This window comes from Vipera berus, assembly GCF_964194415.1.
Source record: "Vipera berus genome assembly, chromosome: 6".
In the NCBI taxonomy this organism is placed as follows: Eukaryota; Metazoa; Chordata; class Lepidosauria; order Squamata; family Viperidae; genus Vipera; species Vipera berus.
In genome coordinates, this window is record NC_138208.1 from 59,665,917 (window position 1) to 59,693,698 (window position 27,782).

The 27,782-nt window shown below is 38.0% G+C and overlaps 1 protein-coding gene across 4 annotated transcripts in view; it reads left to right on the forward strand.

Annotated features, from left to right (window-relative positions):
• The window catches only part of ATF7IP (activating transcription factor 7 interacting protein), a 119,440-nt gene that overhangs the window by 40,570 nt on the left and 51,088 nt on the right, over positions 1–27,782 (forward strand). For 3 of the 4 annotated variants that reach the window (XM_081330459.1, XM_081330461.1, XM_081330460.1), the window contains exons 3-8: positions 5,956–6,036; positions 7,559–7,701; positions 13,563–13,700; positions 16,532–16,597; positions 17,538–17,611; positions 18,109–18,197. In XM_081330459.1, the coding sequence (XP_081186585.1) occupies positions 5,956–6,036; positions 7,559–7,701; positions 13,563–13,700; positions 16,532–16,597; positions 17,538–17,611; positions 18,109–18,197 (591 nt within the window). The remainder of the gene's footprint in view (positions 1–5,955; positions 6,037–7,558; positions 7,702–13,562; positions 13,701–16,531; positions 16,598–17,537; positions 17,612–18,108; positions 18,198–27,782) is intronic. The other variant, XM_081330462.1, reaches the window with a different exon arrangement.

Consider the following 27,782-nt stretch of genomic DNA (forward strand, 5'->3'; position numbering starts at 1 on the left):
CCTAATTGAGTTTTGATGGGAAATGGACTAGTATTTTGAATGAGAACATAATGCAAGCCTCACCTTCCTTTAAGAGCTTAATGCTGACACATTCCCAGACATGCTTCATAAGTCAACAAATCACTCTACTTGGAATTGTATCCTAGCAACCCAATGGCTAGTGTCTCTGCAAGAATTACAAGGATGCTTCCTACAGTGTGTGCCTTCTGGATGTATTGAAATAATTGAGCAGATGGAGCTGGCCAAAGCTAAAACATCCCTTACATTAGTGAACACTAATGTACTTTCCACTCAGAGAGATCAAGTAATGGTTAGCAGTACTTGTAGTATTAATGAAATGGTAACAGTCATTTAATCTCCAAATTAATGGTCTTTAAAGGAGAGGAGATAAAAATATTGTTGAATGAAGAATGGACAGTGTATTGAAATGAGCACATGAAATCTGGACTACAAATATTTCTTCATGATTGCTGCAGCTTCAGTTTTTTCTAGACAAAAAACTAAGGCAAACCATCAGCAAACTAGCCAGGTAAGCAGATCTGTTGGAATGGTTTCAGTTTATAGCCATATTCATGGCTTCATGAGTAATGGAACTCTGGGATCTGTATTCAAACATCAGAAGATGAGTCTGTCTTCTTTGGTTTTGCATCCCAGCTATTTAGTTATAACTGCTGTTGTGCTGTACATTAGTTGTTTTGTTTCTTGCAGTGAGCTGGTTCTTATATTTGATATTACGATATTGGCATCTTTTAATGCCTGTGCTAGTTGTTTGGAATAAGGTTCAACGCAGGCAATCTTATTCAACCTATTCTCTGAGTGGAGTGTGGTAGATCCCTGCTTCTATAGATCTGGTGCTTAGTGCCTTTTTTGTGTTGCTATGATCAGTGCCTCAGTGCTAGCTTTATGTCCAGTCTTTTTCAGCCACTGGTAGGATTTCCCAGTGTCAACCACCTCAGCTGTCTGTTGATGGTGCATCCCATGTCTTGCCAGCGGCACTTCCTCTGCTTGATCTTCCAGGTGTGCTGCTGCCTGAGGCATTTTCATAGCAGCTCATCTTTGGGTGTCATTTTACTGATGTATTCATGGATACTTTGGGTTACCTTTAGGACAATGACTTTGACATCAGACTCCACCTACCCTCTTTTCAGTTGGTGTACACCTGTTGGATGTGTTGGTCATGCTGACCAAAGTAATTTCTATAAAAAGTTTCTGTCAAGCATCAAAGAGGTTATTCTGCTTCAGCCATTATTATTTCTTACTTTGCCTACAGATGCAGGGGGAAGGGGGGAATATTTGGAATGCTCAGCACACTTGCATACGGTCCATCCTGGAAGCCAAGGTCATCAAAGAACCGTTTGGCTGGGAACTGAAGAATTTTCTCATAAGAAATTTCTGACACTTAATTGGGGAGTGTGACCTGCACTATCAGAGGAGAAGGGAAGTTCTACCTTTTAATTTACTGTTCTGGCGCCATTTTCGCCAGGGCTGGTTTTCTATTCATCAGTGTCGATATGCTGTACTCAGTAAAATTTTGCACTAGAGATTGGAATGTCTCAGCTGTGCTTACTTTGTTGGGATCATCAGTCAGAAACCTTGACAGTTTCTATGTTAAATTGTGTGACTTTGAAGACAGATGTCTGAGGATGTGTCAGATAGCAACAAGCCTGTAAAACAGACATGTCAAACACAAGGCCCGGGGGCCAGATCCGGCCCGTGAAGTGTTTTCATGTGGCCCGCAAAGCCATCCTGGAAACAGTGAGGGAACGGCCCCCACTGCCTTGGCCCTGGCCCAAAGACCCTCCTTCTGCCATTGACCCTCAGATCTGTCCCACTCCTGCCCGGGCCCCCATAGGCACTCTTGATGCGAACGATGTAGAGCTGACCATGCCCACCCAGTAGGCCATAGGCACTAGCCACGCCCACCCAGTAGGCCACGCCCACCCTGGCCATACCCACCTGGCCCCCTGAGGGCAACCGCAATGCTGATGCGGCCCTCAATGAAATTGAGTTTGACACCCCTGCTGTAAAAGGAAATTGTTCTGGCCTCTTGAAAACACCTGGAAAATATATTAGTTTTTTAAAACAAACTTTGCTGAAATTTCTTATAGTGAGGGAAAAAATTATTTGATCCCCTGCTAATTTTGTACAATTGCCCACTGACAAAGAAATGACCAGTCTATAATTTTAATGGTAGGTTTAACAGTGAGAAACAGAATAACAACAACAAAAATCCAGAAAAAATCATTTCCAAAAATGAGTGAAATAAGTATTTGACCCCTTCGCAAAACATGACTTAATACTTGGTGGCAAAATCCTTGTTGGCATTCACAGAGGTCAGATGTTTCTTGTAGTTGGTCACCAGGTTTGCACACATCTCAGGAGGGATTTTGTCCCATTCCTCTTTCCAGATCCTCCCCAAGTCATTAAGGTTTCAAGGCAGATGTTTGGCAGGTCGAACCTTCAGCTTCCTCCACTGATTTTCTATGGGATTAAGTTCTGGAGACTGGCTAGGCCATTCCAGGACCTTAATGTGCTTCTTTTTGAGCCACTCCTTTGTTGCTTTGGCTGTGTGTTTTGGGTCATTGTCTTGCTGGAATACCATCCATGACCCATTTTCAATGCCCTGGCCGAGGGAAGGAAGTTCTCACCCAAGATTTGATGGTACATGGCCCCGATACGCTTGAAGCTTATTCCAGCCTTGTGTAGGTCTACAATCTTGTCTCTGACATCCTTGGACACCTCTTTGGTCTTGGCCATGGTGGAGAGTTTGGAATCTGATTGATTGATTGCTTCTGTGGACAGTTGCCTTTTCAACAGATAACAAGCTGAGATTAGGAGCACTTCCTTTAAGAGAGTGCTCCTAATCTCAGCTCTTTACCTGTATAAAAGACACCTGGGAGCCAGAAATCTTGCTGATTAATAGGGGATCAAATACTTATTTCACTCATTAAAATGTAAATCAATTTATCTTTTTTGAAATGCTTTTTTCTGGATTTTTTGTTGTTATTCTGTCTCTCACCATTAAAATTATAGACTGATCATTTCTTTGTGGGCAAAGGTACAAAATCAGCAGGGGATCAAATTAGTTTTTCCCCTCATTATAAGAAATTTCAGCAAAGTTTATTTTAAAAAACTAATATATTTTCCAGGTGTTTTCCAAAGACCAAAGTTCACTAGGAGGAGGAAATGATAATGATATTTTAGTAGTGATAAGGATATTTTAGTAAGTTTCACAAACAATATGTCTTTCCTTTGTAATTAGTATGTATTTCCTCACTTATGTAACTAAAAGTATAAATGCTGACTGAAGTATAGTCGCAAAAGGTGATCACATGATCCTGGGACACTAACAGTCATGAATGAGCCTGTTGCCAAGTATCCAAATTTTGATCACATGACATGCTGCAATGGTCGTAAGTGTGAAAATTGTCAGAACTGTCACTTTTCAGTTCTGTTGTAACTTCGAACAGTCACTAAAGGAATGTTGTAAGTCGAGGACTACCAGGTAGTCCTCAACTTATGACCACAATTGAGCCCAAACTATATTGCTGAGACATTTGTTAAGTGAGTTTTGCCCCATTTTGTGACCTTTCTTGCCACAGTTAAGTGAATCACTGCAATTATTAAGTTAGTAACATGGTTGTTAAGTGAATTTGGCTTCCTCATTGACTTTGCTTGTCAGAAGGTTACAAAATGTGATCACATTGTCCTGGGACACTACAACCATTATAAATATGAGTCAGTTGTCAAGCGTCTGAATTTTGATCATGTGACCATGGAGATGCTGCAATGGTTGTAAGTGAAAAACGGTCATAAGTCACTTTTTCCTGTGCTGTTGTAACTTCAAATAGTCACTAAATGAACTGTTGTAAGTTGAGAACTACCTATACTTTTCTCTCTAGGATTTAAAATCATACAGGCATTTCTGACTGTTCTATGCTACTTGTGCATGTTCTTGTGCTATTTGTCTTAGCTTTTGCAATGTAGTCCTTTGAGCCTTCTGCTTTTTTAGTTCAACCCTTCTTTACTGTATCTAGCATATACCAAAGTTCTAGTCTTTTGATTTAGTAATTATAAAGTTATTTAGTTTTGACATTTCCCTCATGGGACAATCAGCTATTGTTAGCAAAGCTGTAGTTTGCAGAACTATACTCTTTTGTCAATTCCATTCACCTTCAATCCAGTTTATTGGGTGATATCTCTCTAGATCTTCACCATGGCCTGATTGTCAGCCAAAGTCCACTGTTTGATACATCCAGTTTCTCCTACTGGCCAAGGCAGTCTGGATTTCTTGTTTGTATGCCAGTTAAGCTGCCTGCAAGTGTTCCTTCTGAGCCCCACCAGGTGACCTGACAGTCGAACCATCCCCTGGAACTATCCCACGTAGACTCTCTTATCTTCAATCATTTTCCTTTGACTCTGGGACTCTTCACTCACTCAGGGACAGATCAGAATCTTCAAGACCTTTGCCTCTGTCAACCAACACAACATCTGTAGCAGTTTTATTTATTTATTTATTTATTTATTTATTTATTTATTTATTTATTTATTTTATTACATTTATATACCGCCCTTTCCCGAAGGACTCAGGGCGGTTTACAGGGTGATTAAAAAACCAAAATACAAAAGTTAAAAACAAATTTTAAAAAAATTACATTTGTCCCTGCATAAATAAAACCCCAGTTAAAATAAGATTAATCCTCAGCCTGGGCCTGAGAGCTCAAAGAGCCAAGTCTTCAGGCCCCGGCGGAATGGAGGTCGGGGGCAGTCCTCAGCTCCATTGGCAGCTGGTTCCAAAGGGCAGGCGCCCCCACTGAGAAGGCCCTATCCCTGGGTGTTACCCGCCGGCAATCTCTTACCGGTGGCACCCTGAGAAGACCCTCCCTGTGGGAACGCACTGGACGAAGGGAACTTGATGCCGGCAGCAGGTGTTCCCTCAGATATCCCGGACCCAAGCCATTTAGGGCTTTATAGGTCATCACCAGCACCTTGAATCTCACCCGGAGGGCAACCGGAAGCCAATGCAGTTTTCTTTCACTGTCCACTAACACTAAACCTAGCAGTCTTTGTGCTACCAATCTCAGCCACCATTTTCAGTCACCCAACTTGAGTATTGTCTAGCTAGTCAGGTAGCCTAACTTCTTCATGCTCATTGAAGGTAAATATGACTTTTAAGAATAAGATCGATATGTGAAAAAAATTCAGGTATTTAGATTATTGAGCTGTGTTCTCACACTGTCATCTGTACCCAGGAATATACTAGGGCAGATTATAAAGCAATTGATCTGTAAGCATTTTGAAGACTGTGGTTATTGCAAGAATTCAGTGTGGATGTACTGTCCCAGGCCAAGCACACACAAATACATGAAGAGGTGGTTTTGTTCTCTTTACTAAACAGGGCTGGTAAACACATGGAGTTGCATTATAGAGGGAAGTTCAGCAAGTTTGATTTACAAGAATTCCAAATAAAAGTGGCATGTAGGAGCAGAGTCAAGTAGAGTCCGAGGATCAGAGCTTATAGCAGATTTGTCAGCCAATGCAGGTTCCAAGTTAGGTTTGCGAGGCTCATTGACTGGAAATAAATGGGCAGTTCTCATCAGTGGATAGCTTGTGCTTGTTGCTCCAGTACTGCTTGTTTTTTGATAGAAGAACCCCCAGTGTAGTTCATTTAGGAGCATGAGACTCCTTAGAAATTTAGTTTGTACAAGTTCTAATGGCACAAAATTGGAAAAGGATCAATTTGACACTATGAAGAGATTGTACTGTTAGCTTGTCTTCAAATAATTGTACGGGTATCCAGCATTAGAAGATACGGTAGTTTTAAATGTTACGCTATTTTATCTTCAGATTTTCTGAGATTCAATTTATTGCATATATGCTTATAAATAAATAATAATCTGCAATACAGTGACTTTGCCTATAAAGATAAAAAAAAATGATTGGTTTTTCTCATAGAAGGCAGAGAAGAAGAAAAAGAACTGAATCCCATAGAAGAAAAGGAGCCCGACAAGGAGGAGGAGAAACCTCCAGAAAAATGTATGTATAGCACAACTAAGAAATTCATACTGCTTGTAGGAATTATGTTGCACTATTTTTGTATGTTGGCTATATTTCAGAATGGTTTGTGTGTGTGTACTCTATTAACAATGACTAAATAAATTCTTTTTGTTTCTTCCTCATTTCCTTTCCCTCTGTTATCTTCAAATCATGCTTTATGATTCTATGTGTTCCATAAGCTTTAAGATTCTATGTTAAAATCACTGCATTATTTTGGGGTAGTCTTATTTTTTATTTTATTCTGTCACTTGAATTATCTACTATATGAAATTGCATACAATATGCTTAAAATACAGAAAAAAACAGCGTGTTAAAAGTTTTTCATAGGATTGAGCTGCCTTTCATTGTGTCAGTAAAATTACTAGGAGAGCAAATGTATTTTCAAGTTCATTTTAGTTCTCAAATTTATTGAGCTGCCTTATCACTACTGAATCCCTAGACTATGCTAAATCTTGGTCATACAACAGAGTCCTGTACGTGCAAATATATGATGCAAGGTGGCAACAGTTATTAATTAGCATATAGCAGTATATATTAACATTTCATCTAGATTACTAAAACACAAATATGGATGTTAAAAAGATCTATTTTCAATTACCATTGTCTCTAGACCATCAAATCATTGAAGTGCAGCATCGTTTATATTTTTTTTTTAAAAAATCAGATACTTGACCAATATGTCCTCAGCCTACAGCCGGACACAATGTGACCTATAGTTTGACGTGGGACGCCGCAGTCACACTGAGGGGAGGATACTATGTCCCATGTATTTAGAGAGTCCTGGCAGACGCCATGTGAGATGCAAATTGCTGACGTGATAGTTCAAAGCTTGGCACCTTTTTGTGGGGTCATTTATATGTCTTTGTAAAACTGGGCATTCAGCAACCCATTTATGTTATGCAAGTGCCAGTGCCAGTGCCAGTGGAGGCTTCCTGGATTTGAGTCTTATGGCTGATAAATGAGGAAGGTCGGCATGCACTGGTAGGAATGAGTTATTCATAATTTTTTCCTGTATTCTCTCACTAGTGCATTTTGCCTAGATGCAAAGTAGATGTTCTGCCACTAACATTCCATTTGCAAGATGCTACCAGGTTTTCCTACTGAATATTATTATTTTAAGAAGCCTAGTAATATCATGACTGATTCATATTCACATTGTTCCTAGTGAACCAAAGAGATCATATCTTGCCATCAGCTTGCTCAATGTGGTGGAATAATTGTGACTATTTTCAATGTTTCTGTCTTAATTTTTATAAGCAAAAATTTTAACAATCTCTTATATTGCACACAGTGTTGAGAATTATTGAATTTTTTTTATTTATTATGAACAAAGAAAAATAGACATTGTTTCTCATTGGGTTTTTAAGAATATCACATCCTTTTTTAATTCTCATATTTTGGTGAAGCTGAATTACTTGAGTTTTTTCACTTTTGTTAAGAGAATCATGATCTTGAAAAGGGCAACTTAGAAGTCTATATATAAAATCAAAATAAATTTTAGGTGAGGCATCAAGAAGAAAGCGTTCTAAATCAGAGGATATGGATAGTATCCATTCTAAACGCCGGCGATATCTGGGAGATTTTGAAGCAGAATTTGAAGTAAAAATTACAACCAAAGGAGATGTTCATCAGAAACTTGAAAAGGTAAATATGACATTCTTGATTTGTGCATTGTAGGTAATTTGCCTTTTAATTTAAAATACTTTCTCTTTGTTCCAGCTATATTAAAATTTTAAAATCCTTAATCGTTAAAATAAATGCTTGCTAAGATTATGCTTTACAAAGAAGAAAATTGTATTTCAGAAATGCTGCTATGTTCCATTGTTCTTGCCTGAGTCGTATTTCTTGAACTCATTGGCTGAATAAGAAACCCATTCTTTTTACCTACGAGATCCGAGCATTTTTTTGGCTATCCCTATCCAGCCTGCAGCAGTGGCGTAGGGGGCTGTGGCAGAGGTGGAGTGGCCCTCCACAACAGTCCCAGTTTTTGAGGTGGCCCTTGGGAAAAATAATAGCAATAGCACTTAAGATTTATATACTGTGTCATAATAGTTTACACACTGTCTGAGCAGTTTACAATGTCAGCATATTGCCCACAACAGTCTGGGTCTTCATTTTAGCGACCTCGGAAGGATGGAAGGGTGAGTCAACCTCAAGCCCATCAGGATCAAACTTCAAATTGTGATAGCTTGCAATATTGCATTCTAATCACTATGCTACCAGGACTCCTAATTAATTAATTAAAAATAATTGTCCATCCCTGCTGTAGATTAAAGAAGCGTATAGTTTTGGGTGGGTTAACCAAAGCCTGATTATTAAAGGATTAAGAGTAAATTTCATGGACTCCAGAAAACCAAAACCAGGCCTAATTTAATCACCAAGCACTCTCAGTTCATTGCTAAAATTTAGTCCAGAGCAAGTACTTTTCCACCACCACTGCTGCTGTTACCTGAGCAAGGAATTCTGAACTGCTGCTGCCACCATGTTACTAAAGAATCTACAACAGGTGATCAGTGATGCTTCAGAGATAGAACAACACCATCAAAAAGATGATCAGTATCACTAGTATAAATTCTTACCTGCTGTTGTCCCTGTTCCCACGTTAGCAGCCATGACCTACAACCATATATATGGCCCTGACCAGACCCCATTCATTTGCAGGCCACTGGGCAACTCCTCTTTCCTGGTCTTCCAGAAGGCTATTCTCAAGGTTTTGTGCTCTTACCAGTTCTGAGAACAGCTGCTGCCATCATGCCACCCTCCAACTCCAAGTAAACCTAATGATATAATCCAACAACAAACCTCCACAACCCACACTAACCCAACAATTTCTGTGAGCCCTAAATTAACATATTTCTATAGAGAATCGCATAGTTGACCTTGGAGAAGAAATACAAAGATTTTTAGCAAAATTTCATTCAAGGCCAGGAAGACAAGATAGCAGAACAGAATGAAAGTTGAGATTGTCCCAACTTGACTCTCTTTGGTACAGGAAAAGAAAAGGGCAGAGCGTGCACAGTCTTATTATGCGAGATAATTCAGGAGTAAACACAGTAAAACTGGTCTATCGTAAATGGTGGTTTATATACTATCTACAATATCATACACCAGGAACAATATACATACACATGCTAATACAGCAGGATCCAACAAACCACAATTACAGCAGGAAATGAAAGAGAGAGAGCACACCAGCAGAGCCTTGCCTTTATACAAAGGCTCTTAAAGAGACACAGACCCTGCTGAGTCATTCCCATCATTACATCTTATATTACATAAGCTGGTTAGCTGTTAAAAGAATACCTTGACAAAAGTGTTATTAGGCTTTTTAAGTTTCTGTTTCTCTAGTCTATTTCGATAAAGTAGAGTTCCAGTATTATGAAATACATTTCTTGAGTGGCATACCTCAAAGGACTACCTATATTCATCTTTGATGCCATTTTTTAAAAAAATTATGGACTGTTCACAAATGTGTTGTAAGGAGTCACTTCTGGTGGAGAATAGCAAATTAATGCCTGCTCATAGCTGGGGACATTGTGGTCAAAAGGCAGTTGAATATAAGAGATCCAGACTGCCATATATTTTTTCTAAATTAAAGAGAGATCTTAAGATCACCCTTACGCATTCTGACAGGGGTTTTGCAAGTTGATGGCAGAAATTGATGTTATGGTCACTTACAATCATCTGGGAATCACAGATTCCATCATACTCTGAGCCATTAATGCAGCCTTTTCAGGATTCAAAGTTCAAGCAAACCTCATCATCATTCCTTGGGAGATTTAATATTTTACAGTCTTTTTTTCAAAATTGAAAAATCTTCATAATCGCAAGTTTAGCATTCACTGGGTGAGTTTTTAATCTGTTTAAGAAGGAAGAAAATTACATTTTTCCAGCTTTGTATTTTTTTTAAATATACAGGAAAAGGATGATTATAGTGTTATATCAAGAAATTTTTTAAATGCTAAAATACAAAATTAGCTTACTTGATTATAATTAAATAATGGGTTGCTATCTCTGATGATTTTTAATGATTATTTTCACTGTATAGTTTTCTTTAGGAAAATGTTCAGTTCAGTATAATGGGTTGATTTGCAATAGCTATGTTATTACTTTAATATAAAAATAAGGGGATATTATGGTAATGTTTAATAGTTCTTAATTTTTTGTAATGTTTAATTGTTAATTGGAATTAGATTTTGATTATTAAAGATAGGGATTGGGAAATTGGGTTTTAAATAGATAGTGGAATTATATATTTATATTGTTAGGTATTTCTATTAACTGGATCTTTACTGATTAATAATGTGAGCTGAGGATTTAGAGATACGTTTGCAGGTAATCCTTGACTTACAACCATTTGTTTAGTGACAGTTAAAAGTTACAATGGTACTGGAAAAAGTGACTATGACCATTTTTCACATGGCCATTGCAGTATCCTATGGTCACATGATCAAAATTCAGATGCTTGCCTACTGGCATATATTTATCATAGTTGCTGTGTCATGTGATCACCTTTTGCAGGCTTCTGACAAAATCAATGGGAAAGCCATTCATTTAACAATTGTGTTACTAACTTAACAACTACAGTGATTCACTTAATAGTTAGGTCAAGAAAGGTTGTAAAAGAGGCAAAACTCACTAAACAACTATCTTTGCTTAGGAACAGAAACTTTGGGCTCAATTGTGGTCGTGAATTAAAGAAAACCTGTATAGAAATGGGGTATGGTAAAGCAGGGCTTTTCAACCAGTGGCACTTTGGCACCTGGCAGGTGGTACACAACCTAGATAAGTATAGCTGGGGGGATGAGCTGAAGCGGTGGCAGTGCACCACAGGCCTGGGGGAGAGTGAGCTGGAGCTGCAGTGTTGCCAGGGCTCTGCTGAGAGCTCAGGATTGATGTGTAGCTACAGCTGATTGGCGCTTCTGGCCTCTTATCACCAGGAGTAGCAGACAGGCCTTGGGGTGAGAGAGTCAGCTGGAGCTGCAGGACTGCCAGGGCTCACCAGAGGCCCCAGCATTAGAGTGCGCAGCTCCAGGTGATCAGCGCTGTGTGCAGTGGGTGACTGCATGGGGGAGTGAGACTGCAGTAGTGACGGACGCTGGAGTTGTCCCTAAGGCCCAGAGAGTGGCGCACCTGGAAGAGAAAGGAGGAGGAGAGCGGGGAGAGAAGATATAAAAAGAGGAGGTTTTGGGCGGGAGAGGGAGAGAAAAAAAGAGGGGGAGAAGAGGGGAGCCTTCTGTGAGACAAGCAGAGGGATCAACCAAGGATCAGAGGCTGTGGAAGGAGAGCCCAACAGGCAGTGAAACAGAGAGGAGAGGGAGAGAGGAAGAATGGCGTGACCAGCCACCTGACCACCAAGGTAGTGGTGCATATTAATAAATACATTTGTCATACATTTGTCAGTGCAAAGGGAAAGTGATTCAGCAAAGGAACTGCTGAATTAAAAATTAAAACCAGACCTTTTTTCTTTTTCTTTTTTGGTCATCAGGTTTATGACACCTTGCAAAGCACTGGTGGTACTCATATATTTTCATGTCCTAAAGTGGTACAATCTGTGAAAAGGTTGAAAAGCCCTGTGGTAGAGAATGAAATTACTTTTATATTTGGTTATATTTTAAGAAACAGTGATAAGTTGTTAATGTCAAATGCACTCGCTGGGCATAAAGGAGAAAGTTTCTTTTTTTCTTTTTTGCAGGGGATTTTTTTCTGCACTTTTTAAGTATTACCTTTTTTATGTATTTTTGTGTTTGGTTCTTGTATCTGTTTTATCTGTTTAATATAACTCAATAAAATTATTGAAAAAATGTATATATAAATTAAAAAATAACAGCATAATCTTGTTTTATTAGTGTATGTGTGAAATTAATTAACAGATTATATGATAAATAGAAGTTCGTGCTGGTTAATATTTTTAGTGTCTGTAATTGCATAGCTCCATAAAGCAAATGTAGGGAAAGCATCACTGATTTATAGGAGATATATTATTCAGATGGTTTTTGGAAACAAATCTGATGGTTCACTTTCAATTATATGTTTCATTGATTTCAGGGATATGTTTTTCAAGCTAGATGTGTATTTCAATTTTATTAAAGCCAACGAAAAACACCACCCTGTAGTAACTTACTTTAGCTATTTTTAAATAACATCTCTTTAGTAACCAGATCTTGCAATCTAAACTCTTCCAATAAGAGTAATTTTATCTAGGCTTAGATAGTACCATAAAAAAAAATCAGTGTAACAAATATTGTAAGGGTTTGCTGACCTTCATTTTAAATACCGTGTTTCCCCGAAAGTAAGACCATCTCTCTTTCTTTTGGACTCTGAAGTAAGCATTAGCATTTACTTTTGGGGAGGGCTTACTTTTTGCCACTATTAGAATAGTAGGCCACACAAGTGGATGGGGCAAGACCTCTGCATGGGGTAGAGAAGCAACACGGCAAGAGCGTGGTGGCGGACCAGGTAGACCAAAGCAGCAAGTGAAGCACCGGAGGCTCGGGGAGGGAGGATGGTGAAGCAGACGGGCGGGCCATTGGACAGCGCAATGCGGCTTAGCTGAAAGCGGCCGCAGAACGAGTAGGGCAGGTTCCCCCCTCACCTGCCCATTCTCTTCTCTTTCAGAGAAGAGAAATTCACAGCTCTGCCTACAGAGCCACCAAAGCAGCAGGTGGAGTGCCAGAGGCTCGGGCAGGTAGGGTGGTAAAGCTGTGGGCGTCCTGCTGTCAGCACCTATGCTGGCTGCCCCTTCCCTGTGGAGCCAGAGAGTTTGGCACACCACCACCCAGAGGCCCTCACTCCCCCCAGGAATTGCATTTCTTTCCTTACCTGACTCCCAGACCTGTGCTGCTTCTCCTTCACGATCCACCGCCACTGTGTGCAGGGAAACAAAAGTTTTTTGGGGGGGGCGAAAGGTCAATCAGTTCCAACTTCACAAGATTTTTGTTGTTGTTGTGAGAAGTTGGAATTGACTTTTTTTTGCCTTTTGCCGCCTCACGCGTCCTGTCCAATGTCGTTGCCATGAAGCTGTGGAACAAGCTGGGTGGCGGTAAGGAATATACCGGTACCGTGGGTCAGATCCCCCCTCCCCCATCAGCTTCACCTCGTCACAGTGCCACTGACAGATCCCCCCCTTTTCCTTGTGTCTATGGTGAAACTAGATGGAATTGGCGGCAGGCCGTGTATGCAGGCCCTTAAGTAGGGCTTACTTTTGAGGGGAGGCTTTATATTAGGCCCACCCCCGAAAATCTGGGGCTTTCAGGGGTGGGTTTACTTTCGGGGAAACACGGTAACAGGGAAGTGATAATGAGGGTGTAAATTAAAAATAGAATTCACTAAATGTGTCATCAATACAAATATATTCAAGATGTGTTTTTCTTAGGTAACTATATACAATTAAACAAAAATTTAAATTTTATTTCATTTTTACTTAAAAGTTAAAACATTTTTATGATAAAATTTAAAAGAAAATTTAATCTCAACTAGCTACTCTTTCATTTATATTTTTACAGGTAATCCATCGTTTTCTAGAAGAGAAATTTAGTGCCATGGAGTGTGCTCTGTTTGAGAAAACTCTAGAAGATTTGAAAACCAGAGTAGATAAGATTGAATGCAATAAGAGACACAAAACCGTCATTACAGAATTACAGGTATTTATGCACATATGTTTGAGAATTAATAGAATTATTTCCTTCCAATATTAAAATGCAAGACAGTTAATTAAAGTATATTTTGCTCAGAGAAATGTCCCCATTTGTATTAGCATGGTTTTTGTTCATTGTTTCAAAATTAAACCTACTGTTCATTTTTATGCTAGCTGCTTGCATAAAAATATCATATCCACTGTTTGTTAACATAAGAGTAGAATAGCTGAATAGGTTCAAGGCCATTTTTCAGTCAATCTTCTTTCATTCAGCTCTCAAATTTGATTTGGATGATATTTTAGCTATTCAGAAGACGTACAGGCGTATAGCTGGAAAAAAAAGGCTCCCTTTCTGTTCAACCTGTAGAGATCTCTCATCCAAATGTTTTGCACTGAATGGAACCGCAGTTGTGAAAAACAACAGCAGTGTATCACAAGAAACCCTGACTATTTAGGCAGAAAATGAATCTGGCACATAAATATGCAATCTACAGGGGAAACAGTGTCGAGAAAGGAGAGAAATTTGCAAAATCAGCAAGGATTTGGGCTGGGAAAGGTATTTTTGGAGATAAACTTAAGAATGCAGAGTCACTTGATAGACTATTTATTTGCAGAATATTGTATGGATAATGTTTCTTACACTTTTCTGACTCATACTAGTTCTGATAGTTCTAATTTGGTGGTATCTGCACTTTCCTGACAGTCTTTTTTTTTTAAATGGATTCAGCTCACTGTGTTGCCAGAGGCTGTAGGTGCTATTCCTAGAAGGAGGAGGAACAGCACATTGATCTTTCTAGACTGATTATTATTTTATGTTATTTCTATATCAGTCTTCCTCCACAGGATATGTTCTGTCCCCTCCCAATGAGTAGTCGTAAAGAGGCTCAAAAGCCCAGCAGAAGCCAAACGCAGGCTGAACACACAGAAGCTGGTCCTCTCACAGCCAACTCTTTCCCAGTGTTTATCACACAGCACCTCTGTAATTACCGGGCAATGCTCCAAGGTCTTTGGCAGTCAGTCAGCAGCTCCAAAGCCCAGATGCAGGCAGGCACGTTACAAATCTCAAAATGCCAACAAATTGTTCACCACGCCTTTCCTGCACAGCCACACCCCTTTTATATACTCTGTAGGGTGTGGCCCTACGTCTCCCAGCCACGCCTCTTGGGGCGTTGCAATAGTTGCTGCTGCTGTTGACAACGTATCCTACGTCTTCCTCTTGCATCCAGTAGGGGCTCCTCCTCGCTGCTGCCGGCCTCTGCTTGCTCTTCTGTTTCCTCCTCTGTTTGGCTGGGGTCCATAGGCACGTCAGCCACAGTCAGTTCTTGCTGACTCACCAGGGGAGTCGGCCCCTCCGGCACGTTGCTCGTGTCAGCTTCCTCCTCCTCCATATCATCCTCCAAGTCAGCATGCGAAGATAAAGCACCCTCCGGGGCTGGGGTCACAACAGGATACTCAGAGCAGTGTGCAAAGCCAGAACAATAGAATAATATTCAATAAAATCGTCACCATGAAACAAACAAAAAAAACAATAGCCTTTAGCAATAACAGAATTTAACATAAAATTCATTTAAACACCTGGTGTTACCCTATAAATGCTTTCATGAACAAGAATGTGTCGATTAACTGAAACAAGGCATTGTGGGGGGAAACGGTAAGAAAAAGTTAATAAATTGGGATATTGTCACTAAAAAAAGCCGAACTCCTAGTTACCACAATGAATACTGTATCTACAAGTTTGATCTTAGGATATTTACAATATCTTAATTGGATGTATGATATTAGGAAAAATAGACTTTTGACTACTTTAATCTTCTTGTGGTTATATAAACTAAATTTGACATCTTGAATTGGTGTGGTACCTTACAACAATCTGAGATCTCCTTTAAAGATTAATGCTATGGAATCCCATTTGATTGGTCTTTTTAACCATCAAACAGCTGCATTTTGCGTCAGCTGCAGTTTCTATCTATGCTGGTTGCCTGACGTGAAGTTTGTCGCAGGACATTTCGGAAGACACGAAAGCGAAACCAAATTTGGACATAACTTGCACTGACTCTGTCGCAACCTCTGCTGACAATTTGTAGAGGTTTGCCATTGGCTGTATGCCTTCCCTTCCCCGCCATTAACTCTTCTAGTGTAAGTTTAGTGGAGCTAATGGTGGTAGGAGGGAGGGGAAGTTACCATCTAGCAATGAAAGGAAAATAGCTTTGTCAGCATCTGAGAAAAAGATGGTTGCTTTTCTGCCATGTAGCCCAGCCTGTTCTCCTTTCCTATCCTGACATCTTGAAATCTGGAGATCTTTGAACGATTAGTGAGCAACCAGCGATAGAGGGTTGGGGCAGGGGAAAAGCCCAAGCATGAGATATCTCGGTGGAGGGAGGTCTTGGGTGGCCAGAGGCAGATGGTCTTGTTCTTGCATGATCTTTCCCACTCTTGAGGTATCCCATGAGTACTTAATGACTCATGCATTTGATTAATGAATGCTTTGGGGAGAGCAGGCATGAGGCTCGTTCATTTAACATGATTCATTTAACATTAAGACTGTAATGGGCAGGCTCCATTACAGTTGTAACTGAAGGACTACCAATATTTGTTCATTCAGAGCAAATACAATCTCCTTTTCCATTCTGGCTAATAAAAGTGCTGGACAGGGAATAGCTAAATGGAGCAGTGTTATGACTAATGCCTCTTCTCATTGTAGCGTGATAGAAGTAAAACCACGTTTTTTAAAAAAGTCTCATTGGTTTTTCTTGATGAAACCAACACTATAAAACTGAACTACAACATTAATTTAATGAGACTGTATTTCATTATTATTTTCCTTTCTCTTATTTTGAGGCTAAAATTGCAAGATTGACAAAACGCTTTGGAGCAGCTAGAGAGGACTCAAAGAAAAAAACAGAAGTAAGGACAGAACTTTTATTATATTGTTGATTGACCATTAAGCTCAAAACTGTTATAAGTAACAATGCAAAATTTACTGTAAGCTTTAGCTAAAATACAACAATGGAATCAGATGCTTTCTTTTGTATAATAATGGATTGATGTGTTAACCTGGAGAAGTTATTGGATACACATAAATTTGTGGATTTATGCCTCTAAATTGAAATGAGATAAAAATCTCTTGGGGCTTCCCAGTTGGAGTAAGATGAATACCATAGTGAAGTTTTATAACTTTGAAGTCAGTGAAGTTTACATTGATATTTAGCTGTAACTGACAGATTAGTGTGATGATGGAGATGTTGCGGGATTTTACCCCTAAAATTTATTCTTGATTAAAACTAAGCTATGGCTGCATAATTACATTTAAACATGTTATTTTTATTTATTTATTTATTAAACCTTCACTCAGTACAGCCGAGGCAAGCCAAAAGGATGGACACACCTGCATTAGACCATATTTCTATGTATCTTTCAGAACTAATTGTACTACAAACTTACTTTTAGAAAGCAGAGCATTCATAATTCTAACATGTCTTCATATTTGTGAGCTAAAAGATGCTTAAATATCTTAACTTTTAAAATGAGAATGAAAAATCTGAACACCTCACCTTGATACTCCCTGATAATTGCTACATTAATACATTATCAAGCAGCAGGATTGTTTGATAGTTTAGATATGTCAGTTCATTTATTATGTCAGGGACTTCAAGGGAGAAAATATATTTATACTGTATCACGAAATACAATACTGTACTTATTAAGGAGGACTTCAGATTTTCTGGAAGAGAAGTGTACCTAAAATAGAATGATCATTTATGAAGTACAAAATTTAAGTTGCAGATCATTTATGAAGTACAAAATTTAAGTTGCAGATCTCAAGTTGGTTTGTGTTACTTTGTAGACTCTACAGAACACACCCCATTCCCCAGGAAAAGCAGTGAGTGACACTGGCAGTGTCAACAGCGTGGCATATAGGTAAGCTGTAACCCCCTACCTATTACACTTTTTTTCTTTGAAACTTAGTTATAATTGGAAAGATAAATTCTACATAAAAGTACAATATATTTTGATGGCAGCTATATTTCACATCTTATTTATAAACATGCCCTTTTTTCTGTTACCCAAATATATGTTAATTCATTCTCTTGGTGAAAAGCATAACTAGGCATGGGGAATTCTTAGGGCAAAGTTGAGCAGCCTGTAGTCTTCAACTCCCCTATGCCTTAGTCATTGAGAAATAATGGCAATTAGCATCACAAAATTTGAAGGTTGGAGATTGCTTGTAAACAGAGAAATACGTTTTAATTTTTTTATATTGCATATATAGTAGGTATGTAGAATTCACTGATATTGTGAATTATTTAGAAAAATTGAGTAATAATAAATTATTTAAATTTAAAAATAATTTTCTTTTGGACTTCCTGCTATAGCTCCTCTACTTGATACAGCTAACATAAATCTTTGTTCTGTAGAAATGCTGGAACAGTAAGACAGATGCTGGAGTCCAAGAGAAATGTAGGAGACACTTCATCAACTACTTTTCAGTCCCCTGTGAATACAGGTAAAATCTATCTCAATTATATGTATTATTACTTTTATGGCACATTTTTAAAAAATCAAATAAGTAAAAACTCACTTGATATAATTCAGCCAAACAGAAGTGATTTAGGTGAAAGTAACATATGCTGTCCTAGTAAATCCGGTAGTAGCATCAAACAATATCTGATTCTTAAAATGAAGTACTTAGAGTCCTGTCCTTAAACTTAATATATAGTTTTATTCTTAATGTATCCTTAAACATTCATAGAACCAGTTTGAACACCATATAGTATAAGCCAGGCTGCAGCACTTTGTACTACTGGAATTCCACATCAGCTCTAAAACTAAAATAAATCAAACACAGTTTTGACAAAAATGCTTTGTCAAAGAAAGAAAAGAGGGTAGCATTTAAAAGAAAATTAAGCATGCTTCCATATACAGTTTTTTGGGAGTGAGTATCTTTTGGAGGGTTCCTAATGATCACAGCTGGCCTTTGAATTGCATGTTGGATGCTACATTTCAGTAAATAGGAAGAACTAGGATAAAACGACTGGACAGTAATGTAAATTTAAGCTTTTATGCTATTTCCATTTACCTAATAACTACAAAATTAAAAATTATAATGTGATGCTAACTTTTGGAGACACTTTGGACATATCCAAAGCTTCAGTGGAATGTCGAGCTCTGAGGATTGAGGCTGACATTTATTAATTGGTATTTTTTACCCATAAAGTAATAGCTGCTCTTTACAAATCAATCATTGATTTGTAATAATAAACTCATAGATTACTATTGATATCCTTGATCGCATAAGAGCCTTGGTGGAGCAGTGGGCTAATGCCTCCTTAAGTAACACCAGCTGCCTGCAATTAGTGCAGGTTCGCATCCCACCAGGCTCAAGGTTGACTCAGCCTTCCATCCTTCCCAGGTAGGTAAAATGAGGACCCAGATTGTTGGGGGCAATAAGCTGACTTTGTAATAATGCCGCTGGGGGGGGGGGGGCGAAAGCCCTAATAAGCAGGCATATACATAGAATGAAGGCTATTGCTAAGCACATTGGTTTGTGCTTAAATTGTAAGCCGCCCTGAGTCTTCGGAGAAGGGCGGGATATAAATGGGATTAAAATAAAAATAAATAAAAAATAATGAATCAGTATAAACATAAGTTACTAACATTATGCCACTGTAGAAGGTTGAAATAAAAACAGTAATTACTGTATAGTTTTTTCATATTAAATGCAACATTTAGTGGATCATGAGCTCCCTAACTTTTTCAAACTTTGGTCAGAAAAAGGCAATTCCTGACATAATCCCTATTTGAAACAAAATAAGAATTGAATAAGGCCTAGAAATTAATTATTGTAAAGTGCTCATGCTTTAAATAGACGATGAAAGATAGTTTTGTATTACTTGTCTGAATATATAAGGAAAATATAATGTCAATGAGAAAGAAACTTATGTACATATTCTTACATTTTAATTCTTTTAATTATTTGGCATTCAGACAAAAACTCTACTTGCATTATAAAGTATTTCTGATTCACTTTTTGGTTGAGAAAGCATTTTCATGGCAAATTAAAATTTCAAAGCAGTTTAGAAATTGAAAAATCTTTTCTATCTTTTCTTGCCTGCTGTTTTTCTATTAAACATCACAAAGCTTTATATTTTTACAGAGACACTGAATTAGGTTTATATATAACACTGGCTAAGATATTTTATGTTTCCCATTGGAAATTAGATTCAATTCCTTCAAGAAGTTCCTTCAAAAAGACTGGTAAACTATGCTCTGGAAATACACATGAAAAATAACCTCATGTTTTTAGAAAATGTCTGATACTAACTTACTTGGAAACCATTTATGATTTATAATTCTGCAGATATTCTGAGGTTTGGTTTCTCTTAAAATCTTGAAACAACAAATTCTGATTGATGATGAAGAATTATTTAAATTAGAAATTCTTGTAAATTTTTATTATTTTGACTTAATATTTGTACTTTTTTACTTGATTCGTACTAAAATTTCAGATTGATTTTATTTCTTTGAATATATCATTTCATTTACTGTTATTGGTAGAATAATAAAGGAACATTTTTATTTTATTCATCTAATTTCTATACTGCTCATCTCACCCATGTGACTTCATGATTCTGCCTGATAATTTATTTTTCTTAACATTTTGCATTTGTTGAGACCTTGGAAAAAGTTCAGAGAAGAGCAACTAAGATGATCCAAGGCCTGGAGACTAAAACATATGAAGAACGGCTGCAGAACTTGGGTTTGGCTAGTGTAAAGAAAAGAAGAAATAGGGGTGACATGCTAGCAGTATTCCAATATTTGAGAGGCTGCCACAAAGAAGAGGGGGTCAAATTATTCTCCAAAGTAGTAAGAGGGCAGGACAAGAAACAATGGTTGGAAACTGATCAAAGAGAGAAGCAACCTGGAATTAAGGAGAAAGTTCCTAACAGTGAGGACAATTAACCAGTGGAACAGGTTGCCTTCAGAAATTGTGTGTGCTTCATCACTGGAGGTTTTTAAGAAGAGACTGGACAGTCACTTGTCTGAGATGGACTAGAAGACATCCAAGGTCCCTTCCAGCTCTATTCTATTCTATTTTAAATTCTGCAGGACAGCAAAGATTTTGTTTTGTGAATATATTTGGGTGTATGTTACATAATTTTTGGCTGCTAGTCATGAAAATAACCTGTAATTTAACCTAGCGCATACTGGTTTTAGAAATCTTCTGTTTTTACACAGTGGCTATGTATACCTATCAGTACTTGTTGGCTATCTTGCACACATAAAAGAAACATAAAGTATACCAAGTACAACTGGAATATCTGTGGAGATTTAAAGGTAGTGGTTCTGCTACTTAGAATACAGCTTAGCCATTACCACGTACTGCTGTTACATATGCGAATGGGACAACAGTGCAAGAGAGTTGAATTACATTAAAAAGAAATGGCCACTGTGAAAGAATTTGGTTCCAGGATAGAAAAACATGGTGTATGATGAACTACCATATTTTTCGGACCATAAGACGCACCTGACCATAAGATGCACCCAGTTTTTAGAGCAGGAAAACAAGAAAAAAAATTCTAAACCAAATAGTACCGGTATACTAAAACAGGGCTTTTCAACCTTTTCGTCCATTGTACCACTTTTTAGGACAAGGCAATGTCCGAGTACCACCAGTCGCACAGCAAGGTGTCAAAAACTTGACCCCGCCAAAAAAAAGGAAAAAAATTGATAACGTACAGGTAGTCCTTGACTTACAACGATTCACTTAGTGACTGTTCAAAGTTACGACGGCACTGAAAAAAGTGACTTATGACCATTTTTCACACTTATGACCATTGCAGCATCCCAAGGGTCATGTGATTTACATTCGGATGCTTGGCAATTGATTCATATTTATGATGGTCACATTGTTCCAGGGTCATGTGATCGCCTTTTGCAACCTTCTGACAAGCAAAGTTAGTGGGGAAACCAGATTCACTTAACAATCATGTTACTAATTTAATTTCTCTCTTCTCTTTCTCTCCCTCTCTCTCTTTCTTTCTCTCCCTCTTTCCCTCTCTTTCCCTCCCTTTCTTTCTCTCCCTCTCTCTTTCCCTCTCTCTCTTTCTCTCTCTCCCTGTATTTCTCTCCCTTTCTTTCTCCTTCTCTCTCTCTCCCTCTTTCTCTCCCTCCCTATTTCTTTCTCCTCTCTCCCTCTCTTTCTCTCTCTCTTTCTCTCCCTCTCCCATTGTCCCTTCCTTCCTTTCTTCCTTCCCTCCCTCTTTGTCCTTCCCTCTCCGCGTTAGAGCAGTACCCGCGGAGGCGGTCCTGTGGCCCGGCTTTCTCTTGCAGAAAGCAAGCTGAAACGGAGCAAGGGAGATTGCCAGGAATGCGATCTCGCACTCCTGCAATCTCCCTCGCTCAGTTTCAGCTTCCCTTGCTACAAGAGAAAGCAGGCTGAAACGGAGCGAGGGAGATTGCAGGAGTGCGAGATCGGCGTTTCTCAGCACGTGCTGATTCGTGCTCCTGGCAATCTCCCTTGCTTTCCACTTGCGGAGGTTGGGGCTAGCCATACAGATCACCTTCGGACCATAAGACGCACTTTTTCCCCCCACACACTTTTGGGAGGGAAAAAGTGCGTCTTATGGTCTGAAAAATACGGTACTTGTTGATCCAACAAAAATAATTTTGCCTGATTCACATAAAACTGAGACTGATGAAAACTTTTGTGAAAGCAATGAACAAGGAAGGTGAAGGGTTTTTGTTATTTGAGACATATATTTCCAAGAATAAGTTGAGACCAAGCTTTGTCCAGAGATCAGAATCATCATAATCAATGACAAATGGTTCAAAGATCTGTTAGTGGGAGCAGAGAAAATCACTTGAAAAACATTCAAGGATGTCATTGAATTTTTTCTTCGCAGCTACGGTGCACAAAGCTACATTCAGCAGATTGACTAAACTTACAGTGTACAGAGACCTTGTAGTGCAACATGTCACTGAAGGTTCATTTTCTGCATTCACACTTAGATTTTTTAAAGGTTTTATTAATTTTTAAGAATTAAAATATTTAGAGCTTAGTAAACACCATGTTTAACATTAACTTCTTCAATATAAGTCTATTTAGTACTGCACAATCCAGTATTTTTCCCCTGATCCTCCTTCCTTCCCCATATTTTTTCCATTTTCTCCTCATTACACAATTACAATTCTTGGTACTATTGATGTATACAGTGTTAGATATAAACATCTTCATCATTTTTTACTAATATTACACAAATAATATCAATTCATTAATCAATATCCTGTTTTTTGTGCTCTTGTTAAGGTTTAATTTCCCATCAATATTTAAAGTATCTTTGTCAGTTATGATTTTCTCAATGTTAATTACATTTAAATAGCTAATTTATTCATAACAATCCTCTTATTTTCATATTTCCCATATCAAAAGAAGAGAAAAAATGCTATTTTAATTCTAAATCATATCTTTCATTATAAAAGTCTAATTATATCTAAGGGTCATTCGTTCTTTTAACCATATTTTAAACAAGTACTTAAATATATGATGCCCCCTCTAATAGGTCAAATCTTCTGTTTTTTAAATCTAACTCTCACTTTCATTCTTTCTTTGCCAAATAGCTTTCCAAACCAAGGCAATTAAATCACCCAGGAATTTTGTTTCTGTTTTTATGAAAGTTTCTTGGCATGAGGAAGACAATTTAGGTAGGGTATTTTTGAGGGGGAATTCCACCCATTTATGTTCCTTAAGCAACTCCCACTTTCCCCTGTTCCATTCCCCAAAATCTTCTTCCTTGTCATCAGGTGCATTTTGCAAGCTTAAAGGGTAAAGGTCTTTTGAAATTTCATTGTTATGGGTAAGTCTTGTAGTATTTTATTTGTGTATGGTAGTTTAAATTTTCCTCCTTTCATTTCTTCTGTCTCTAGATCCATTTCCTCTTCCGATCTCTGGTTTATTTGTTCATACTTTGTAGTCATTGTCTGGGAACTTTCTAGTTGTAGATTTAATTTGGAAATTTGCTCATTTATATTATCTAAATTATTTCTAGTCTCATTGTGGTTTCTTTTTTTTAATACAAGTTTTATTAATTTTTAAATTTTACATCCAGATCATTATGAAGCTATACGGTGTTTGGGTAAACAATATCAAATAACAAAATCATTTGTAAATAGCTCAGGTTACATCAACAAAAATTCCCTCTCCAATTCCCTTAATTATAATAACATAGACAAATTAATCAAATTAATACATTTTTAGTTGTAATACAATCAATTAAAACAATTTTCAAAGTATTTTCACTTATACAGTTGGACAAAAAAGTATTTAGTCAGCCACCAATTGTGCAAGTTCTCCCACTTAAAAAGATGAGAGAGGCCTGTAATTTTCATCATAGGTATACCTCAACTATGAGAGACAAAATGGGGGGAAAGAATCCAGGAAATCACATTGTAGGATTTCTAATGAATTAATTCGTACATTCCTTGGTAAAATAAGTATTTGGTCACCTACAAACAAGCAAGATTTCTGGCTCTCACAGACCTGTAACTTCTTTAAGAGGCTCCTCTGTCCTCCACTCGTTACCTGTATGAATGGCACCTGGTTGAACTTGTTATCAGTATAAAAAACACCAGTCCACAACCTCAAACAGTCACACTCCAAACTCCACTATGGCCAAGACCAAAGAGCTGTCGAAGGACAGCAGAAACAAAATTGTAGACCTGCACCATGCTGGGAAGACTGAATTTGCAATAGGCAAGCAGCTTGGTGTGAAGAAATCAACTGTGGGAGCAATTATTAGAAAATGGAAGACATACAAGACCACTGATAATCTCCCTCGTTCTGGGGCTCCACGCAAGATCTCACCCCGTGGGGTCAAAATGATCACAAGAACAGTGAGCAAAAATCCCAGAACCACACGGGGGGACCTAGTGAATGACCTGCAGAGAGCTGGGACCAAAGTAACAAAGGCTACCATCAGTAACACACTATGCCTCCAGGGACTCAAATCCTGCAGTGCCAGACGTGTCCCCCTACTTAAGCCAGTACATGTCCGGGCCCGTCTGAAGTTTGCTAGAGAGCATTTGGATGATCCAGAACAGGATTGGGAGAATGTCATATGGTCAGATGAAACCAAAGTAGAACTTTTTGGTAAAAACTCAACTCGTCCTGTTTGAAGGAGAAAGAATGCTGAGTTGCATCCAAAGAACACCATACCTACTGTGAAACATGGGGGTGGAAACATCATGCTTTGGGGATGTTTTTCTGCAAAGGGACCAGGACGACTGATCTGTGTAAAGGAAAGAATGAATGGGGCCATGTATGGTGAGATTTTGAGTGAAAACCTCCTTCCATCAGCAAGGGCATTGAAGATGAAACGTGACTGGGTCTTTCAGCATGACAATGATCCCAAACACACCGCCTGGGCAACAAAGGAGTGGCTTTGTAAGAAGCATTTCAAGGTCCTGGAGTGGCCTAGCCAGTCTCCAGATCTCAACCCCATAGAAAACCTTTGGAGGGAGTTGAAAGTCCGTGTTGCCCAGCGACAGCCCCAAAACATCACTGCTCTGGAGGAGATCTGCATGGAGGAATGGGCCAAAATACCAGCAAGAGTGTGTGCAAACCTTGTGAAGGCTTACAGAAAATGTTTGACCTCTGTCATTGCTAACAAAGGGTATATAACAAAGTATTGAGATGAACTTTTGTTATTGACCAAATATTTATTTTCCACCATAATTTGCAAATAAATTCATTAGAAATCCTACAATGTGATTTCCTGGATTCTTTCCCTCCATTTTGTCTCTCATAGTTGAGGTATACTTATGATGAAAATTACAGGCCTCTCTCATCTTTTTAAGTGGGAGAACTTGCACAATTGGTGGCTGACTAAATACTTTTTTGTCCCACTGTACATATCCATGTCCTGTTTTTGAGTTTTACCTAATTGCAATAAGATGTTCTAAAATAGCCTATAATATATAAATGAAAACTTAGTTTTCGGGTAGCCCACATTTCCCCATTTCAATATATAGTAACTATCCTGTCCAAAATAGATACATTGTTCATTTCAATACATTCTTATTTTATACCAGTTTGTTCTGTTTAACATCTTAATAGTATAAATCAGTTCTAATAAATATCTTTCTTTTCCCTTAGAAGTTTAAAAATTAAGTATAAATCAGTGTATATCTTTTAGAAATTCCCCTTAAGCCATAAAAAAGAGAAAAAGAAAAAAATTAAGCTCTATCATTGCAACTATATACCATTTATCCTCTTAATATTTCATTAATTGTTAAAATAATATCTTTTATTATGTCATTGCAGAATCTATAATATAATTCAAAGTTATATTCTAATAACTAATCTATTTCATTATATAATAGTTTCCCTATCTAAAATGCATACATATTCTATTTATCATCCTTACAGTTGATCTATAATTGACAAAGTATGTTTTATTGTTTGTGGCTAATTTTCATTCCCTTAAAAATCTAAATCCTAAATATAAAATCAGTTTACTTCTTGTAACAGTTCCCCTTGGCCCATTAAAAGAGGATTTAAGCTTTATTATTGCCAATCCCCAGATTTACAACAACAACAAAAAGGAAAGGAAAGGGGAAAAAAAGCAATAAATCATTTTTTAAATCTAACTTGTCGCTTTCTTCTTGTGCCAGGCAGGCTTCCATATCATTGCTTTTAACTTCTTAAATGTGTCTCCCTTTCTTCCTACACACGTTGTTTGAATCCAGGGAGACCATCCAATTTTCAATTTTTGAAAGAAAATGTCCCCTTTATAGACAATAGATTTTCCTTCTAATAAGTCCAATCTCCTTGTTTGGTGTAGTACAGTTGTCATTCATTCAATCTGTTCCATCTGGCTTAGATAAGAGGTCATGTCTAATGTCATCCTCCATTTTAATATTGCTTTCTTCAGCTTCTGTTATTTGTTGGATTGTAGATTTTATAGTTGAGATCAAAGTTTGGGCATCAAGGCTCTCAGTAGATTGTAGTTGCTGTGTTTTAAAGTCCCCTATTTTGTTGTTGATTTCCTCATCCTCTGTTAGATTTTGAGTTGTCAGTTCATCAGTTGAAGTCAGAGTCTCATTAGGTGAGTTTATGCTGTCAGATTAAGTTTAGCTTTTATTTCTGCAGTCATTGCCAAAATTGTATCAAGAATGCAAGCCTGTGCCTGCAAAGATGAAGTGAGGGAAGGTAAGGCTCAAAATGAACTAAAGCTTGCGACCAAAGTCAAAAATAACAAAAAACTTCTTTCAACATATAAGAAACAAGAAAAAAGTTAAAGAAATGATTGGTCCATTAGTGGGGGAAAGTGGCAAGAAAGTGACAAGCAACAGGGAGAAAGCAGAACTATTTAACTCGTTTTTGCATCTGTCTTTACACAAAGGGAAAAAAACAGTCCAACCTACCAAAACCAGTGCCATGAAAAACAGAATAGAAACGCAAGTTAAGATAGGCAAGAAAATGCTAAGTGAGTACCTGTCCAGCCTAGACGAGTTCAAATCACCAGGACCAGATGGATTACACCCCACGGTTCTCAAGGAACTGGCAGACGTGATCTCAGAACCACTGAACTATATTTTTCAAAGATCCTGGAGCACTGGGGAACTACCAGAGGACTGGAAGAGAGCTGATGTAGTTCCCATATTCAAAAAAGGGAAAAAAATAGATCCAGGAAATTACAGACCTATCAGCCTAAACTCAATACCTGGGAAGATTCTGGAAAAGATAAACAACAAATCAGCGAACACCTTGATGCAAACAAAGTTATCACTAAAAGCCAACATGGGTTTGTCAAAAACAGATCATGCCAGACAAATCTTATTGCATTCTTTGACCAAGTAACAAAACTAGTGGACCAGAGGAATGCTGTATATATAATTTTTTTTATTATTATTATTTTTAATCCCACTTATATCCTGCCCTTCTCCGAAGACTCAGGGCGGCTTACAATCTAAAGCACAAATCAATGTGCTTAGCAATAGCCTTCATTCTATGTATATGCCTGCTTATTAGGGCTTTCGCCCCCCCCCGCAGCGGCATTATTACAATTTACTTGGACTTCAGTAAGGCATT